General features: G+C 59.8%; 1 protein-coding gene across 3 annotated transcripts; it reads right to left on the bottom strand.

Moving 5' to 3' along the window:
* Nucleotides 1-3,607: 3,607 nt before the first annotated feature.
* On the bottom strand, nucleotides 3,608-15,771 carry TMPRSS13 (transmembrane serine protease 13). 3 transcript variants are annotated; one of them, XM_088066758.1, is made up of 13 exons: nucleotides 15,574-15,771; nucleotides 8,229-8,403; nucleotides 7,885-7,986; nucleotides 7,148-7,270; nucleotides 6,940-7,069; nucleotides 6,633-6,725; nucleotides 6,505-6,548; nucleotides 6,093-6,252; nucleotides 5,837-6,009; nucleotides 5,399-5,497; nucleotides 5,024-5,166; nucleotides 4,787-4,939; nucleotides 3,608-4,682 (listed from the first exon to the last, which is right to left on the bottom strand). In XM_088066758.1, exons 3-13 carry the CDS (start codon nucleotides 7,976-7,978, stop codon nucleotides 4,668-4,670), a joined length of 1,227 nt encoding a protein of 408 aa, XP_087922884.1. In that variant the 5' UTR covers nucleotides 7,979-7,986; nucleotides 8,229-8,403; nucleotides 15,574-15,771; the 3' UTR covers nucleotides 3,608-4,667. The 3 variants fall into 3 exon arrangements, with proteins under 3 accessions (XP_087922884.1, XP_014115265.2, XP_087922883.1); XM_014259790.2 differs by lacking the exon at nucleotides 15,574-15,771 and adding an exon at nucleotides 12,792-12,900; XM_088066757.1 differs by lacking the exon at nucleotides 15,574-15,771 and adding an exon at nucleotides 12,792-12,898 and having other exon boundaries at nucleotides 8,229-8,352.
* Between the last annotated feature and the right edge of the window lie 14 nt (nucleotides 15,772-15,785).

Here is a 15,785-nt window from a genome sequence, read left to right as displayed (position 1 = left end):
GAGCTGTGCTCCAGTGTGGGGGGAACGAGGAACAGACTGGGAGCTCCTCTGGGCCCAGCAGAAAACACACACAGATAAGTTGGCAAACAGAAGCCCTGCTGTCCTGCTGCTCCTGAGGGCTGGGAAAGGGACTGGCAGGCTGGCAGGCCAGGTGGGCCAGCTCACGGGGCATCAGTCACATCGCTCAGCGACTCTCAGGGTCCACCCAGGGCAGGGTGGGCAGCAGGGCCACTTCCAGCCTGGCCTGGCTCAGTTTCAGGCACAGCCAGGACCTGGTACCTGCATTGCCTGCCCTGAATCCACCAGCATTTGGCAGCTGCAGGAAGCCAGACCCTTTGGGGGTTACCCAGAGCAGGTCAGGAACCAGGACACGCTTCAGCCAGCCAGGGCAAAACCCTGTGTGACAGAAGGGCTGGACAAAAAGCCCTGTGGAAAGCTCTGGAAACGCTGTCACAGAGCTTTGTGGCAAGCCCCAGTTTGCTCCCTTCAGACAGCCAGGAGTGTTGGGAGGAGCAGGATGGGTAGATCCTTGTTCAGCTCAGGATGTCAGATGGGAGCAGGGTGCTGGGGGCACTGCCAGGCAGTAGCTGAGAGCCAGGGGCACCACTCCATCCCGGGCCAGACTGGCAAACCTCTGCCTGCCTGCCTCCTGCTGCTGCCCTGGAAAGCCATTTCTTGGAAAAACACCTCAGCAATGCTGTCACCACCAAGCTGGCTCATCCCCTGTTAACTCCAATGCATCTGAGATAGAAATCAGGCAGTGACGCACCGTTCCACAGCCATCTCCCTGCTTCCAGTAAAACATAAAAAGAAAATAAACCAGCACTGGCATTTCAAGGCAATTATTCAAAGGGTCAAGAGATACAGACCAACACTGAGGAGCTGGAAAACATCAAGTCCCTCTAATGCATAAGGATAACAGGATAAGGCTGTCAGTTACCCTGCAGGGAGGGAGGCAGGGATCAAGCCTTCATAATCGAGTTTTGGGCTCCTCTGACCTTATCTGCTGCTGGGCTGTCATTGTCCACAGCACACAGTAAAACATTCAGGTGTGACCATGCCCTGGGGGCTGCAGTGAGCACGGCAGGGCTCTGCAGAGGCCTAAGCACAGATGCCCCATGCAGCAGCAGCCAGGACACAGCTGGATGTGACTGGATGTGCTCTGTGCTCTCCTTCCCTTGGTTCTTTATCTACAAATTCCCAAGGAGCTGCCCAAAGTGAGTAGAATCAAAAAAATCAGCAGCAAATATATATTTTTTTCCCTGTACAAACTCATGTAGAATAGAGCCCCCAATGAGTATGTGGGAAGGGAAGAGGAAAAGCAGCTCCAGCAGGTGCTCATGGTAAACATCTGCTCCCCAGAGGTGTGCTGCTGGAGAGGCTGTACCGAGCTCCAGCTTCTCTTGTGGAGAAACTGGGCCAAAAGTAATGCAGAGGCCAGGCAGGATCTGTGCTAGCAAAGGGGCTGGGCTGCTCTCCTCAGCTATCTGAGAGAGATCAGGAGCTTTGCCTGCTCCAGCAGGCCATGATTTCATCCGAGCCTGTGTCCCTTACCCTGGAGCAGGCGTCTCCTCCCCGTGGGCTTGGGGCAGGAACGGAGCCACTTCTCCAGAACTTTCCCCTCTGATTTTAAGGTCTCTCCCTGTAATGCCAAGCTTGGAAATTTCCTGTTCAGTGGCAACGTAGCCCTTGGCCCCCATCAGGGAGAGCAGAGCAGTGACAAAAGCTGTGTGTAGCCATAAGGCTGTGTTTACCCCAATAACATCATTTTCCATCAGGTCCAAGTCATTCCTTGTGTCCTGGATCCCTGCAGGAGTGGGGATAGAGCCGAGGCTCCTGCACTGCCCCGTCAAGCACAGCTCCAGCTGAAGTCCAGCGACTCCGTGCCAAGCGATGATGTTACTGACCATGGAAAGGAACCAATCCCCAACTGGAGGAAAAGCATTTTTGCAGAGAAACATCATCGCTGAAACCCTATAAACAAATCTGTTTTGACACAGCAGAACAAAGAGCTATAAAAGGAGAGATCGAGAAAACCACCGCTAATGGGCGGTAATTCACGTGGTGCCTGCCAGGCTGTATTTTTGTAATTTGTATCCCCCTGGGATACAAATCCTCCCTGGGATGCTGGCCTATGATTTCCAGAGCACAGAGGAACTTGGGAACAGCCCAGCCAGATGTGCTCAGCACCCCTTGTCTGGGAAGATGCTCTGGAGCAGGACATTGAGCAAGCAAAGAGCTTTACAAGAGCCACAGGTGATGGCCTGGGCTGTCCCAGGAGCTCCTCGGGGCTGGGCTGGCACCCACCAGACTCTGCTCTCCCTGGAGTGGAGGCAAAGCAGTGTCCAGGACGTCTGTTTTGTCTGCACGGTGTTTGGGAAGAGCACGACAGCCGTGGCCAGGCTTCACGGGAAAATATTCACTCCTAATCTGCTTAGAAAACTTCATCCCATGGGAAAACACAGCATACCTGCCTGTGGGCCTGGGGGGAGACACTGCTGGCTGGCAGGTTTAGAAGAAATAAATTAAATCTGTATTAGGGACTGAAAGCATTTCTCTGATGGGAGAGACTTTCAGAGGAGCAATAACCCCTGAGGAGGAGAAACCCACAGCAGAGGAGAAGGTCCCACACGTGCTGAAATGTTACCATGACTGGTCCCAGGAACACAGCTCCAGAAAGACCAACGCCTACTGGGTTCCAATTTTTGGGTTATTCCTTTTCAAAAGATCAATTTCTCCAGCAATAAACCATTGTGAGCTGCTGCTTCATTCTGACTTATCCACAGAAACCCCCGGATTGCCTCTGGACAAACCTAAGCTGGGTCTGTGATTTAATGGAATTCCCACTTTAACCAGACCAAAACAAAGCAGGGAAGTCAGGGCCCCGTCTTTAACTCAAGCTGCTGCTTCTGTCTGTGGAAATCGTGTTGCACACTCGGGGCAGTCACTGCAGCACCTCAGCCTCAGTGTGTGTGAGGCAGAGCCCCCCACTCCTCCTGGAATTCAGCAGGGTGCCGAGGCCCTTGTCACACGTTCTGAAGTGGGAACAGTCCCCTGGGCCCTGCACACTCCGTCCTTCACGGGCAGCTCCTGTGTCCGTGGGAGGTTTCTGGGCTGCAGCTCTGAAAAGGGATTTGAGGTCAGGCTGACTTGGTGCTGCCCGAAGGGCGCCGACTCCCTCCCTTTGTTCCGGTTCAGCTCCGGGGCAGCCAGGCAGCGCTGCTCCAAATGCAGGAGAAGTGCAGCACAGCCAGGAGCTCACCCGGCCCTTCCCGGCAGCGGGCAGGTGCAGCCCCAGCCCCAGGGACAGGCAGGTGCTTTCTGCACACCCAGAACCGGAGCTGACACGCTGTCCCAAAATCCCAACACAAACCACAGCTGCCCACAACCTTTTCTAGGGGAAGTGGTCAGTGCTGGGAACCCAGGGGACGTTCCCAGCACCTGAGCAACCTAAAACATCGCTTTTCTCCCAGCCACGAGCAGTGACGGGCAGGAAGGGCCACTCCATCACAAGCCCCGCACGCCCGCTCCCCAGGGATCCTCGGCACATCGCTGCTTCCTTTCCAGCCCATCCCAAAGAGCCATCTCCACCTGGGGCACTACCAAAACATTTATTAGAAGAGTGCGGGGTGGCCAGGCTCCAAAGGACGCCCCTGCAGCTGACCACAGGGCTGGAGATGGGAGCAGGCAGCCTCTGCTCGCCCTGGGGATCTCCTTGTGCGCCCCAGCACCCACCAGGAGACGCAGGCACTTGTTTCCTCGAGGAAAATGTGTCCCTGCTGGGGAGTGGGCAGGGACCAGAGGCTGGCTGTGCCATCCCTGCTCGGGCAGGGCAGGGAGATCCTCACATTGGGATGCTCCGAACCAGCCTGCAGTGTGGTCTTTGGCTGCCGCTGGCTCCCGTCACAGCTCCCGCAGCCACCCTAGGGCACAGAGCTGCCCCACTCGGCTGCCAAACCCTCCCCGGAGCGGGCTCAGCCCAGAGCCACGGCACGGGAAAATAAAACAGGTGGCATTTCTCTGGCACAGCTCGTAAAAGGCACTTCCTAAATCCCTCCGCAAACATGAGAGCGGCGCCCGGCGCTCCTGGAGGGTGGAATATCCGCACCCCGGGGCTCCTGGAGGGTGGAATATCCGCACCCCGGGGCTCCTGGAGGGTGGAATATCCGCACCCCGCGGCTCCCCGTGGCCGCAGCGTGGCCCGGAGGTGTGACACAGCTGGCACACCCTGCACCCCAAGGTGGCACAGACCTGGCAAAAGGAGAGAGTTCTGTCTCTCTCTCTGTGCTCTGCCGGCAGCCCCTCGGCCGCTGAGTGCGCCACGGCCCCGCCAGGAAGCACTCGCACAGCCTGTCCGGACAGGTCTATTTACAGCAGGAGAGCCACAGACACGGGGCAAGGAGGTGTCCCCCAGCCAGCACGGCCAGCCGCTGGCATGGGCTGTGTTCCCCCGGTGTCACCACCGTGTCAGCCCCGGCGCCAGGCGAGGGCAGGGTCACTTTGCAGGCGCTGTTTGCAGAGTTCGGGGGCAGCCACAGGTCCCTGGCTGCACGGACAGCCCAGAGAGAGGTGGGGGATTGGCTGTGCCATCGTGCCCTGGCAGCAGCCCGGGGCAGCGGGCCGTGCCAGCCGGAGAGGCACAGCCCAGGCGAGTGTCCATCCCGCTCTTAGTCGTTCTCGCTCTGCAAGGGACAGAGAGGAGCGCAGGGTGAGGTGCCAGGGGCTGGGCTGGGGGTACAGCCCCTCTCCAGGGCCACCCTGCCCAGGCACAGCCCTGCCACCTCACCTCCATTTTGCTGTAGATCCAGCTGAGGAGCTTTGTCACACGTGTGTACACTCCGGGCTTGTTCTTCTGGCCACATCCTGTCCCCCAGCTCGTCACCCCGGCCACATACCAGCGGCCATCGTCCTCGCAGACCAGGGGCCCTCCGCTGTCACCCTGGCTCGGAGGAGCAGAGCAGTGAGGAGGGGAGGCAGGGGACCTCCCCTCTGCGGGTACCCAAAATCGGGCAGCGCAGCTCACCTGGCAGGCGTCCTTCCCTCCCTGCAGGTAGCCGGCGCACATCATGCGGGGGGTCAGGTAGCCCTCGTACACCTTGTCGCTGTTGCAGATCTTGTAGTCGATCAGTTTCACCTCGGCCTCCCGCAGCTTCGGGGACGTGTTATCTGCAAGGCAGGAAAAGCTGTGGGGCAGGGGGGGCCTCGTCATCCCCCACCGCCCCCCGGCCCTCCGCAGCGAGGGAGGAAGCGGCTGTTTCTCACAGGTCTCATTTCTGCCAAGCCTCGCGGCTGGGAGGGCGATCCCCAGAGTTATCCCTGCGGGAAAGCCCTCGAGGGCCACAGCAGGGCTGTGCTGGTGGGCAGGAGCTGCCCGCGGGGAGCCGCAGTCCTCCCTCACCTTCATTCTCCCTGGTCTTGCCGAAGCCGGTGATGAAGCAGGACCGGCCGGTCTGGAAGCGCTGGCCGTACATGGGCAGGCAGGCGGGGCGCACCTGGGCTGGAGGAGACGGGACGGGAGCCGGGCGAGGAGCGAGGGAGGAGTCACCGGCAGAGAAATGTCACAGGGAGGAGCGTGGGGCGCAGGAAAGGCTCTCCTCTCTGCACACCCCAGCGCGGTCTCCCCCGCCCCGTGTGGGGCTGGTGGCACAGCCCACGGCTGCGATTGCCAGACCCTTCCTGGCCAAGGGACGAGCAATGTGGCCACAGCAGAGTTGGATGCTCCAGCCGGCAGCAGCCCCACGCACCCCATGGTTCCCGAGCGGCCTCTCGGTCCTGTCCATCTCCCTTGTCCCCCAAGCGCCACCCAGCCAAGGCCAGGTGAGCTGAGACACCTCACCTGAGAGTGTCAGTGGCCTGGAGAGCTTCATGAGGGCGATGTCGTAGTCGTCATGGTCGTCGCTGTAGTTGGAGTTGATGATGACCTGGGACACAGGGATGCCATCCATGGGCTGCTTCAGGTCCGACACCCCTCCGTACACCTTCCAGTCATCCAGGATCTTCATGCTGTTCCTGGCAGGGTGAGATGGGGCAGGAGGGAGTGAGAGCCAGGGTGTGGGGCCGGGCTGGGTGCCCGGGCTGGCGGCAGCACTCACATGAAGAAGCAGTGGGCGGCCGTGAGCACCCACTGAGCGTCGATGATGGTGCCACCGCAGATGTGGATGGGCCCGTACTGCACGCTGACCTGCCAGGGCCATTTGTTCACAGAGGTCTCCTTCCCACCGATGATCCGGCCAGAAATCCTCTGCCCACAGGCTGGAGGGGAGAGCAGGGCTGGGGGAAAGGCTCGGGGGGAAGGGGAGCACGGAGGGGGACACACACAGCGTCCCCACCACCCACAGGTACCACACTTATTGCAGGGAATGCAATGCTGGTACTTTTCTATCACCCAGAAAATTTGCTGGAAGATGTCCCATTTGCCCAACCCCGTGCTGAGAAGGGGGAAAAGTGCTCCCAAGCCTCTGGAAAGGGGGCCCACCCTCGGCTGTGTCCCGGCCAGCTCCTTACTTGTGCATCGCAGGGAGACGTACTTTCCCGTGAGACACTGGGAGCTGCAGGAGAGAGGAGGGAGACCCAGGCTCAGCCCCATTCCTGTGGCACCGGGGCAGGGGCGGGGCACGACGTGACCCTGGTACCTGTTGAGGCTCTGCTGGATGGTGTCTCGCTCATCAGTCACCGTGAGGCTCTTGCCAGAGACACGCAGGGGGATGTACTCGGTCTGTGACGCACTGGGAGGGGAGAGGACAGGCAGTGAGGGTCCCCCAATCCAGGCACTGACCCCTTGGTCCCTGCATTGTGCCCAGAGCAGCGCTGGACACGCCGCCTTCCAGCAGGAAAACGCAACACTGGGGGAAACAGCACAGCAGACCCTGCACTCAGCCAGGCCAGGGGTCTGGCAAGGCTCCAGGACCCGAGCAGCACAACCCATCCTCCAGGAATTACTTCTGAAATCCCAGCTGCCGGCAGGTTTTCCTGGAGAAGGACTCGTCCCAGTCGCTGCTGCACACCGGCAGCCACTGGCTCTCTGTGCTGGAGTAGACGTGGAGCAAAGACTCCTCGGATGAGAAGCGCACTGTGGGATGGAGCAGGAGGGTCAGGGGTGCTCCTGGGGCTCCCCTCATTCCCACCATCCCAGCTCCCAGTGCCTCACCACAGCCCAGCTCGTCACTCCTCTGGGAGCAGTCGACGACACCGTCGCAGCGCACGGCGCTGTCCCTGCAGCTCTCTGCTGGTTCCTTGTACACGATGCCCGTCTGTGACCGCCAGAACATGACTGGAAGCAGGAGAACACCACGCTGAGGCCAGGGCTGGCCATGGGTGAAGGGCTGTGACCCACCTGGGCGGGTGTCTGGAGGTGTGCCAGGCACAGGAGCGTTCCCAGTCACCGGGTGTGAGTGTGAGGTGTGTTTGAGGCAAGAGTGAGGAGCTGCTGGACAGAGGACTGGCCACTCTGACACCCCCTGTGCTGCCCAGCTGCCGCAAACCCCTCTCCCTTCACCCACAGAAAATGCATTCAGCCTGTGAGTGCTTCAAGCCCACTGGCTGCAGAGTGGCAGCTGGATGTCACCAGGATTAAAGGGATTCCATCAGACCATGATTTGTCTTGGGGAGGGCAGCTGGGGGTGCTGCTGGGTTCCCTGCTGCCCACCAGAGCAAGCCCCAAATGCTGCCACCAGCCCAGGCAGCAGATCTCCTTTTCTCCTTTCCCCAGCTGCTGTCTCTCCAGCAGATGTCAGGAACACTCAGGGAATGGGAAGAGCACATCCCTGTCTCTCGGCCAGGAGTTTCCCTCTGGCACTTCCCAGTGTGGGTATCCCCAGACTCTGCTGACCCCCATCTCCTCTGAGGTCCCCTCCAGGAGCCACGCCAGGCCGAGACCCCACTCACACAGCAGGATGAGGGCGACGAGCAGCACGATGAGGACGGAGACGCAGAAGATGAGCGCAAGCCGCCGCTGGCTCATGCAGGGAGATCTGAACATGGAGGTTCCTGGCAGCAGGGCAGAGGCAGGGTCAGGGGGTAGCTGCCTCCTCGGGGCTCCCAGACCCTGCTGCCCACCTCTGAGCTGTGGGAGAGCAGGGCCATGCACACCCCAGCCTGCCCTGTGGTCACTGTCCTGTCCCTTGCCCCCACGCCCCTCGCACCCCCGTGGCTTTCTGTGACATCCCTGCCTCCCTCCATCCCTCCCCATGCTGAGAGGGACCAGCGGTCACCCCGGGCCCCATCCTTACGTGAGCTCTCACAGGCTGAGCAGGGGCTCGGGGCCGGGCCGGACTCAGGGCTGTAGGGTTTGAAGCTGATGCCCAGGACGTTCTCTCGAGGCTGCGGAGGTCGGGCACCAAAGATGCTGCTGACCTTGGAGACATGGAGGAGGCTGGGGGCGACACTGCTGGGCGAGGCAGTGCTCTGTGGGCAGAGGGGACTGTCACCAGCAGTGACTGCTGCCCACCAGAGTCCCCCAGCTGCCACCCTGCCAGCTGTGAAGGTGAGAGCACCACACAGACGGAGCTGAGCCCCCCCGGCATCACAACGAGCCTGTTCCCCACAGAACCATGGAGAGTCACCACCCCAGTGCCTCTCTCTGTACCAGAACCTGAGCCATATCCCACCCAGGATGGCAAAAAAAACTCATTGTCACTGGGTTTTCCCCTCCGGGTGCCTGAACTTCCCAAAGCCATCACTGTGAGCCAAGCAATCAGCCGGGTATTTGGCATCGTGACAGTCACACTGTGGCCCAGTTCCACGGGGCCAGTGCCCCAATTTATGCATCTATCCTTAATTAGCCATTTAAAAAATACAGTGCAATTTCCAGCTGTCATTTAGTAATACTTAATAATCGGTGTTTTCCAAGCCCTGAAACGTCCTGCACCCTGGAATGCTGCTCTGCAGTCGTGTCACTCCTCATCCATGAATTCACAAAAGAATATGTATCTGTTTCCTTTCCTCAAAATACGCTCTTCCAAATGCTCCTTTGGTGACAGAAGCCAGAGCCTCCCATTTTCCTCCAGAGAGGAACAAATCCCAAAATAAATGCTGCTTCCTCTACTTTTTGTAGGATGGATGGGGCTTGGAGCAACCTGGTCCAGCGGAAGGTGTCCCTGCCCATGGAAGGGGGCTGGACCTGGGTGAGCTTTCAGTCCCTTCCCATCCAAATCATTCTGGGATTCTGTCACAGCACTTCTGCAGGGGAGCCCCGGGGGAAGTGGAGCCACCACCCTGCAGGGACCACTTACCACCCAGAGATGGGCTTTGACACATCCCCCTGCGAGCCTGTCTCTGATTTTTGGCCCCGCGCTGCCGGAGATCGCCTTTCCCCATGGCCAGAAACCATCCCTTTCCCCGCCCAAGCCAGCGAGGAGCGCTCGGGCTGGAGCGCAGCTCTGGAAGAGGGGGACACGCACAGGAGCTGCAGCTGGCGTTTCTCTCCCCTGGTGTTTCCTGCCGGGAAGCAGGAGCCCTAATGAGCAGGTGGCTGAGGCTGCTGCTTTGGGAAGGCGGCTGTGCCCTGCTGGCGGTGACTTCCTGCCCATTACGGGTGAGTCACGGTCCCGGCGTGGCCACGCGTCCCGCACACGGCCCGAGCCCCGCACCGCGGCCACACCTGCCCTGCCCGGGCTGCGCCTGCCGAGCTCATCCCGGCACAGACACAGCCCCCCGGGCTCCGGGAGCCTTCCTGGCCAGCCTTCCCGGCCAGCAGCGGCACAAACCTCCTCCCACCCCGCGGGAGTGCCACGGGCACCGCTAATGTCCCCCGGCCATGGGGAGCCTCCTCCCGACTCGTGTGGAGCTCCCCGGGCTCCTGTGCACGGGGAGGAGCGGAGAGAGGCACTTTGTGTTCCGCTGCATAGCCCCGCTGTCACCCTTTCTCTGCCGGACAGCAGGAACGTGCTCCAGCTTTCCCTACACCCGGATTTCCCAGCCTTGCCTTCTCCCAAAGGTGCCGGGGAGCCCGGGAGGACCCCTCAGTTTTCTCCTCGGGGCTGGGAGGGCTGGAGGGTGCCCTGCAGTGCCCTCCCCTAATGAGCTGAGCGGTCCCAACACTGATGGGATTTCAGTTCTCACATCGTGGGGCACCCCTGGGTACCCTCAGTGCTCGCTGTTGGTGACAGCCAGAGCTGTGGCAGGTCCTGAGCAGAGCAGTGGGGATGCCAGGAACCCTTCCTGGGCAAAGAACTTCCCCTGCTTAAGTAGAAATGAAGGTTTTGTAAATACCCTTTTCCCCTGGCATTTGTGTGCTATCTCCACACATCTGATGTGTCACATCTCACCCTGCAGCAGCTGTAACCCTTTGCTTATCAGACCAGCAGAACTACAATCCTGCACAGGAGAAACCTCTGCATCACACACAGGAACCACAGCCAGCTTCCCCAGGGAGCCAGCAATGCTGGGTGCAGCAGCACTCCCACCTCCAGTGTGCAAATATATCAAATTAACACCAAAACGTGCCATAGGTCAGACTGCTCCTCAGCAGGAAGCACATGCCCTTTCTTACACGCAGGTGAACTTTCAGCTACTTATTTCCTTAAAAGTCTAAGTAATCCTGGGGGCCTGGCAGAGAAGGTAGCATCTTGCCATGGGCAAGCAGTGTAGGGCCATTGCAGCAGAGAAAAGAGTGGTGGTTTTGCAGAGATGTTTCTGTTGAGAGGAGTGCATGACCCCGGTGAACGAGTGATGGCTCCTGCCCACAAAACCTTTACTCATCCTTCGCTGGCTTTTGAGTAAAAGTCAGAGTCAGAGCTGAGCCCGGATCACACGTGCTGCTGTGGTTTGAGCCCTTTCCCCGATGGCCTCTCTGCAAATGCTCCACCAGCCACGAGAGAGATGCGTGCCAGAGGCAGCTGTGGGGAGAGGGCCACAGCCAGCCGCCGTCTGGGGCACCCATGGCTTCCACAGGACACCCAGGAGGGGCACTGGGGACACTCAGGGACTCCTGGCCAGCTCTGCTCACCTTGCAGGCAGTGGACACTGCCTGTCTTCAACACGAGCCCTTTGCTAAACCTGTCAGGAGTGCAAGCAGCACCTCACTCCCTGTCCCTGCTCTGAGGCTCGGAGCAGAGCTGGGCCAGGCACCCAAACCAAGGACAGCAGCACCGAGGTGCCCATCCCCTTTGCACCGTGAGCTGGCACATGCACTGACCTGCAGCTCCACACCCTGGTGTGGAGGGGAGGCCCCCAAACCCACGGCAGCAGAGGACAATCACCAGGGGAAAGGTAACCCAGGCTGGGCTGGAGGCTCAGCTTGCAGGGAAACCAGCCAGCAGTCACCCGCAGTTTCGGAGTGGGAGGGAAAGCGGAAGCCAGGGAACACCTGGGTGTTGCAACCAGACCCAGGGCCCAGCCATGTCTTGGGGGAGCGGAAGGACACAGGAACTCCCAAAAATCCAGAGCATCAGGAGGAGAACGAGCAAGGCAGCCTGGATTAAATTGGCTGGAAGGAGCTGCCTCAGATCCTCCTCCCCAGCTGAGCTCGGCACGGCTCCAGCTGCTCACAGCCCTGTGTCCAGCCTGGGAACTCCTTCACCTGCTTGTGAAGTGCCGATTGTCCGTGCGGGGCAGCTCAGCCAGCACACAACCGAGACATTGTCCTCGCCAGGGACAAAGATGTCCCCAGCCTGTGAGAGCCCCTAGTCCCTCTGGGTGACAATGTCCTGCTCAAGTGCCACTGCTGAGTGGGGCCTACCTGGGAGGGGACAGAGCCCAGCACCAGAGCAGGGACAGGACACTGCCAAGACCCTGATACCCACAGCAAAGTGAAATCCCAAAGCCAGCCAGCGTCACTTTGCAAGTGCAGGTGCCCAACTGTCGATGGAGCCAGCCCGATGTGGCCAGGGACAGGTCATCCTGTGCCACTGTGAGCAGCCTTTGGCCACAGAGCCAAAATGTTCCAGGGCTGTGTAACCACTGCTCACCTCACTCCACAGAGGGGCAAACAGAGGCCTGGAAAGACAAAGAGACGCTGTTGCCATTGCAGAGCCCAGGGTGGCTCCTGGCACTCCTGATGGCCCGTTTAACCCAAGTGACAATGCCAAGGTGGCCCGGTGGGGTTGTCCAGTATTGGCCAATTGCCTCTGCGTGTGGCCATCCCAGTGCCTGCCCCACTATCACCAAGACGCAGTGATGCCACCCTGCTTTGGGGCTGCCCAGAGCTGGGACCACTCTGCATCTCCTCAGAGCCAGCTGACATCCAACAGGAGCCCACAGCTCTGCCTCCCCCGGAGCCCCATCCACGCCGGCACCGCCGCCTTCGTTCCGGATGTCGCTGGCACGGCCGGCGCTGCTCGGCTCGGTAATTACTCGCTGCCTCGCCCGGTGCCCGGCTGGGATGGATGTTTTCCTCATGACAGGATGCTCAGCAAAGCCCTACATCCAGGGCTGAGCAGGTCCCAGTCAGCCCAGCCCAAAAAGGGCGCAGGAAAACTGCCCGGAGAGCAGGCGAGGGGAGCAACAGCGCCGTGCCCACCAGTGCAGTGCCGCTGGAAAGTGCCGGAGGGCTCGGGAATGTGCCAAGCAGCACCAGATCCCTCTGCCAGCACCAGCTGATCCCCTCGGTTCGTAGCTCCGGCGTGGCAAAGCACCCGAGAGCCTCGACACCTCTGCCAGCACCGGGCAGCAGCAGGGATGCTGCTGGCTGCCCTCCCTCCAGGGAGGTGCCGGGGGCAGCAGCTCCTCAGGCAGCTCCCCCGGCTCCTGCTCCCTCCGGCTGCTGCGAAGGAACACCCGGGGAGCCGAGGGAGAGCCCGGTCCCTCCACCAAAGCCCGAGGGGAGCGGGTCCATCGGAGCCGCCCGCACTTACCGGGGAGGTTTTGCCGTCCATGGGCCGGGGTCGGGGCTGGGCTGGGCTCAGAGCTGCGGCACGGCCATGCCAGCAGCGCGGTGCCGAGCAGGGGCCGGGCCAGGAGGTGTTTGGCGAGAGGGTTCGTACGTCAGTGCCAGCGCCAGGAGCAAACCTGTCGGACCTGCCGCCCGGCTCCGGCGCCGCCGGTTTCCCAACTGCTCCAGGCGCAGCCTGCAAAACACCTGCCCTGTGCCGGCCCAGGGATGCGGGGCAGGGACAGCCGAGCGCCGAGAATCTGCAGGGTGAGACCTGGCCCCAGGGAACAGCAGCATCCCGGGGTTCCCCGCTGCCCTCCTGCCCACCCAAACCCCCCTTCCTCCCCTCTGTGCCCACCACCCACTCACCCACAGCTCTCCTGCCCAGACAAGCACACAGGAGGGGATGGACAGACATGCCCAGCCCCAGGAGAACCTCTCTGGTGTGACCCAGAAGTCAAGAGTTCTCTGTTCCAAAGGAAACGAAATGCCATTTTCCTCTAGTTTCTTTAGAGGCCTTTTAATTCCTTTGCTAATGGAATGATGCTTCTTCCAGGAGCCTCCTGCCTCCCCTGCAGGCAAAACCTGGGGGATGCTGTGCTTAACCAAGAACTCGGGTAGAAACAGGTGAAAATACCTGGATTTTCCTGGAGAAGGGCCTAGCTTCATTCTGTGCTTTCTGATAGCCAGAGCCATGACCCTCAATGCCACACATTTCTCCTGGCATTATTCATAGTGTAAGTCCCTTATTCATCCAGCTCCCCACCCACACCTGCTCATCAGAAGGGCAGGAGACAAGCAGGGACATCCAAGCTTGGAGGAGCCCTGCTGGAAAGCTCCTTCCTTTTGAGGCTGGAAAGCCTGGGCTGGATCCCTCTGACCCCTCCTGCTCTCAGGATCCCAGCTCACAGAGGGGCTCTGAGCCAGCCCTCTCTCCACAGCGCACTCCTCAGTAGTTGTCACAGGCAGGAATGTTTTTTGGGGTTTTTTTGTTTGCTTTCTGTGCCACTGCAGGCTCTGCAGGGGTGGCCAAGCCCTGAGCTGCACCCCTGAGCCAGGCATGCCCTCCTCAGCTGCTGCATCTTCTTCAGAAAGGGATTCTCAGGAAACATCTCCAGGAATTGTTCATGGCTACACCTACAGAGAGCAGGTTCCAGAGAGCAGGGTGTGTGGTTTGAACCCAGCAGCCTGATGGTAAATGTCAGCATGAACACAGCTCCCAGGTGAAATCCTCACCTTTCCTGCTGGTAACACTGCTGTGAGCCCTCCCTGCACCCTCCTGCCCTCCCAGCCATTAAACAGGAGCTAAAGCACACAGCCAGAGCCGGCTCCACCAGCCCAGGAGAGCTGCTCTGACCTCCAGGCACGAGGGAATTGGGATGAGGATCACTCTGCTCCGCTCTGTCCTGCGGCAGGGCTGTGCAGAGCCAGCCCTTGGGCCCCATCCCTGCCCTGCTCGGTGCAGCATCACCTGTCTGACCCTGCTGTCACCCTGGGAAAGCTTCCTGGGGGACAGCAGGGAGGGAAATGCACAGGCCCAGGCGCTCCTGGGCTGGGTTTCTCTGTGGTGTGTTCACAGGGAGGCATTTCAGGGTCAGCCACGTCACCCCCAGCTCACACTGTCCCCTCACCAGCCTCTCGTGTGGCACCTGGCAGTGCCCTCCCTGCAGAGCTCAGCTTCCAGCCCGAGTCCCACTCACCATCCAAACATTCTGCAGAACTCTCGTTCCTCCTCAGCCTCTTTCATTTTCCTCTAAATTGCCAACCTCTTCTCCCAAGGCTCTGAACCGCCTCACCCACAGGGCCAGCCCCTTTCCACAGAAAGCTTTTCCGCAGAACTTCCACTTCCCTGTGTTTTGGTCCTGTTGCTTTTAATTGTCATTGTCTTACACAAAACACAATCTGTGGCTTTTTGTGGGACTGGCTGTGCTTCATCTCAGGACTCCTCAGCTCTGATGTGACTCAGGGGCCAAGAGCAGAGTGGCAGAACATCAGCTGCTCTGCCCTGGATGGGAATAAACCCAGGGCAGGGAGGGGATCTGCCGCTGGTACTCCAGCCAGGCTGCAAGTTTGTGGAAGCCCTTGCCCTTTGTCAGAAAAGATAAGTCAATGAAAACAGGAGAAATCTCCCACTTCAGGCCTTTAAGATGGTTCTTCAAAGAGGAGCCTGCTGGTTTGTGCCCACCTATATGCTCTCTGAGTCTGTCCAGAGCACTTCTGGTTTCTCTTCTTTTTATCTGCGTCCTTTCCACTAATTCCCCAGTGGGAAATTCCTCTTTTTGTGGAAGATCACTCTTCATCACATGAGGGCCCCAGGAAAGCCCTCAAGCAGGCTCTGAGGCAAAGCAGAGCACTCACACACAGTGTGCTGGGTGATGAATCAGGTGCCAGCATCACCAGACAGGCAGGACATCACTGTGGGGCCAGACCCCACAGCCATGGGGTCACAGACACACCTGGGGGGCTACCAGAGCCCTGGGGACAGTGGCAGCCCCTGTGTGATGCCGGATTTCCAATGTCACCCCTGTGTGAGGGTGTTTGCAGGACACAGGACAGCCCAGAGCTTGTCACTCAGCCCCAGAAATGGTGAAAGGGGCATTGCAGGCTGAGGCAGGAGGCTGAGCCCAAAGGAAGGGAAAGCCAGAACCCCCCTGGGACTCCAGGGCTGGTTAGAACGTGGCTGGATTCAGCTGCTGGCAGGACAGGACACGGGGCTGTGCTCGGGAAAACCCCTGGGACAGGTCACCCTCGGTGCTATCACTCACCTGTGCTGTGTTTTTAACATCTCCTTTCACAGCAAAGCAGCAAAGGCAGAAACATCACTCTTCTATTCGTAATTGTCTTTCTCAGCACGGCCCCGCTTTGCTCAGAAAAGCCCCCAGAATTCTTCCTTGTAAACTCTGTCGGAAAAGCCCAGCCCAGGCTGAGGCTTTGGCTGGGGGTGAGTGGGTGGACAGCGAAGAGAAGTGGAAGTGGC

The sequence above is a fragment of the Pseudopodoces humilis genome, chromosome 25 (assembly GCF_049639895.1).
Source record: "Pseudopodoces humilis isolate 2021_Gansu_Grassland_sample_001 chromosome 25, ASM4963989v1, whole genome shotgun sequence".
Lineage (NCBI taxonomy): Eukaryota > Metazoa > Chordata > Aves > Passeriformes > Paridae > Pseudopodoces > Pseudopodoces humilis.
Note: the sequence above shows the minus strand (reverse complement) of the source record. Positions and strands in the feature narration are given on the sequence as shown.

Bases quoted from the DNA above. Each gene is read 5' to 3' on its own strand.
- TMPRSS13 (XM_014259790.2), bottom strand. From the start codon at position 12,812: ATGGACGGCAAAACCTCCCCG. The intron at 7,070-7,147 runs GTGAGGCACTGG...TCCATCCCACAG, and splicing joins GAGTGACGAGCTGGGCTGTG to TGCGCTTCTCATCCGAGGAG. The intron at 5,498-5,836 runs GTGAGGTGTCTC...CGTCTCCTCCAG, and splicing joins CAGGCCACTGACACTCTCAG to CCCAGGTGCGCCCCGCCTGC.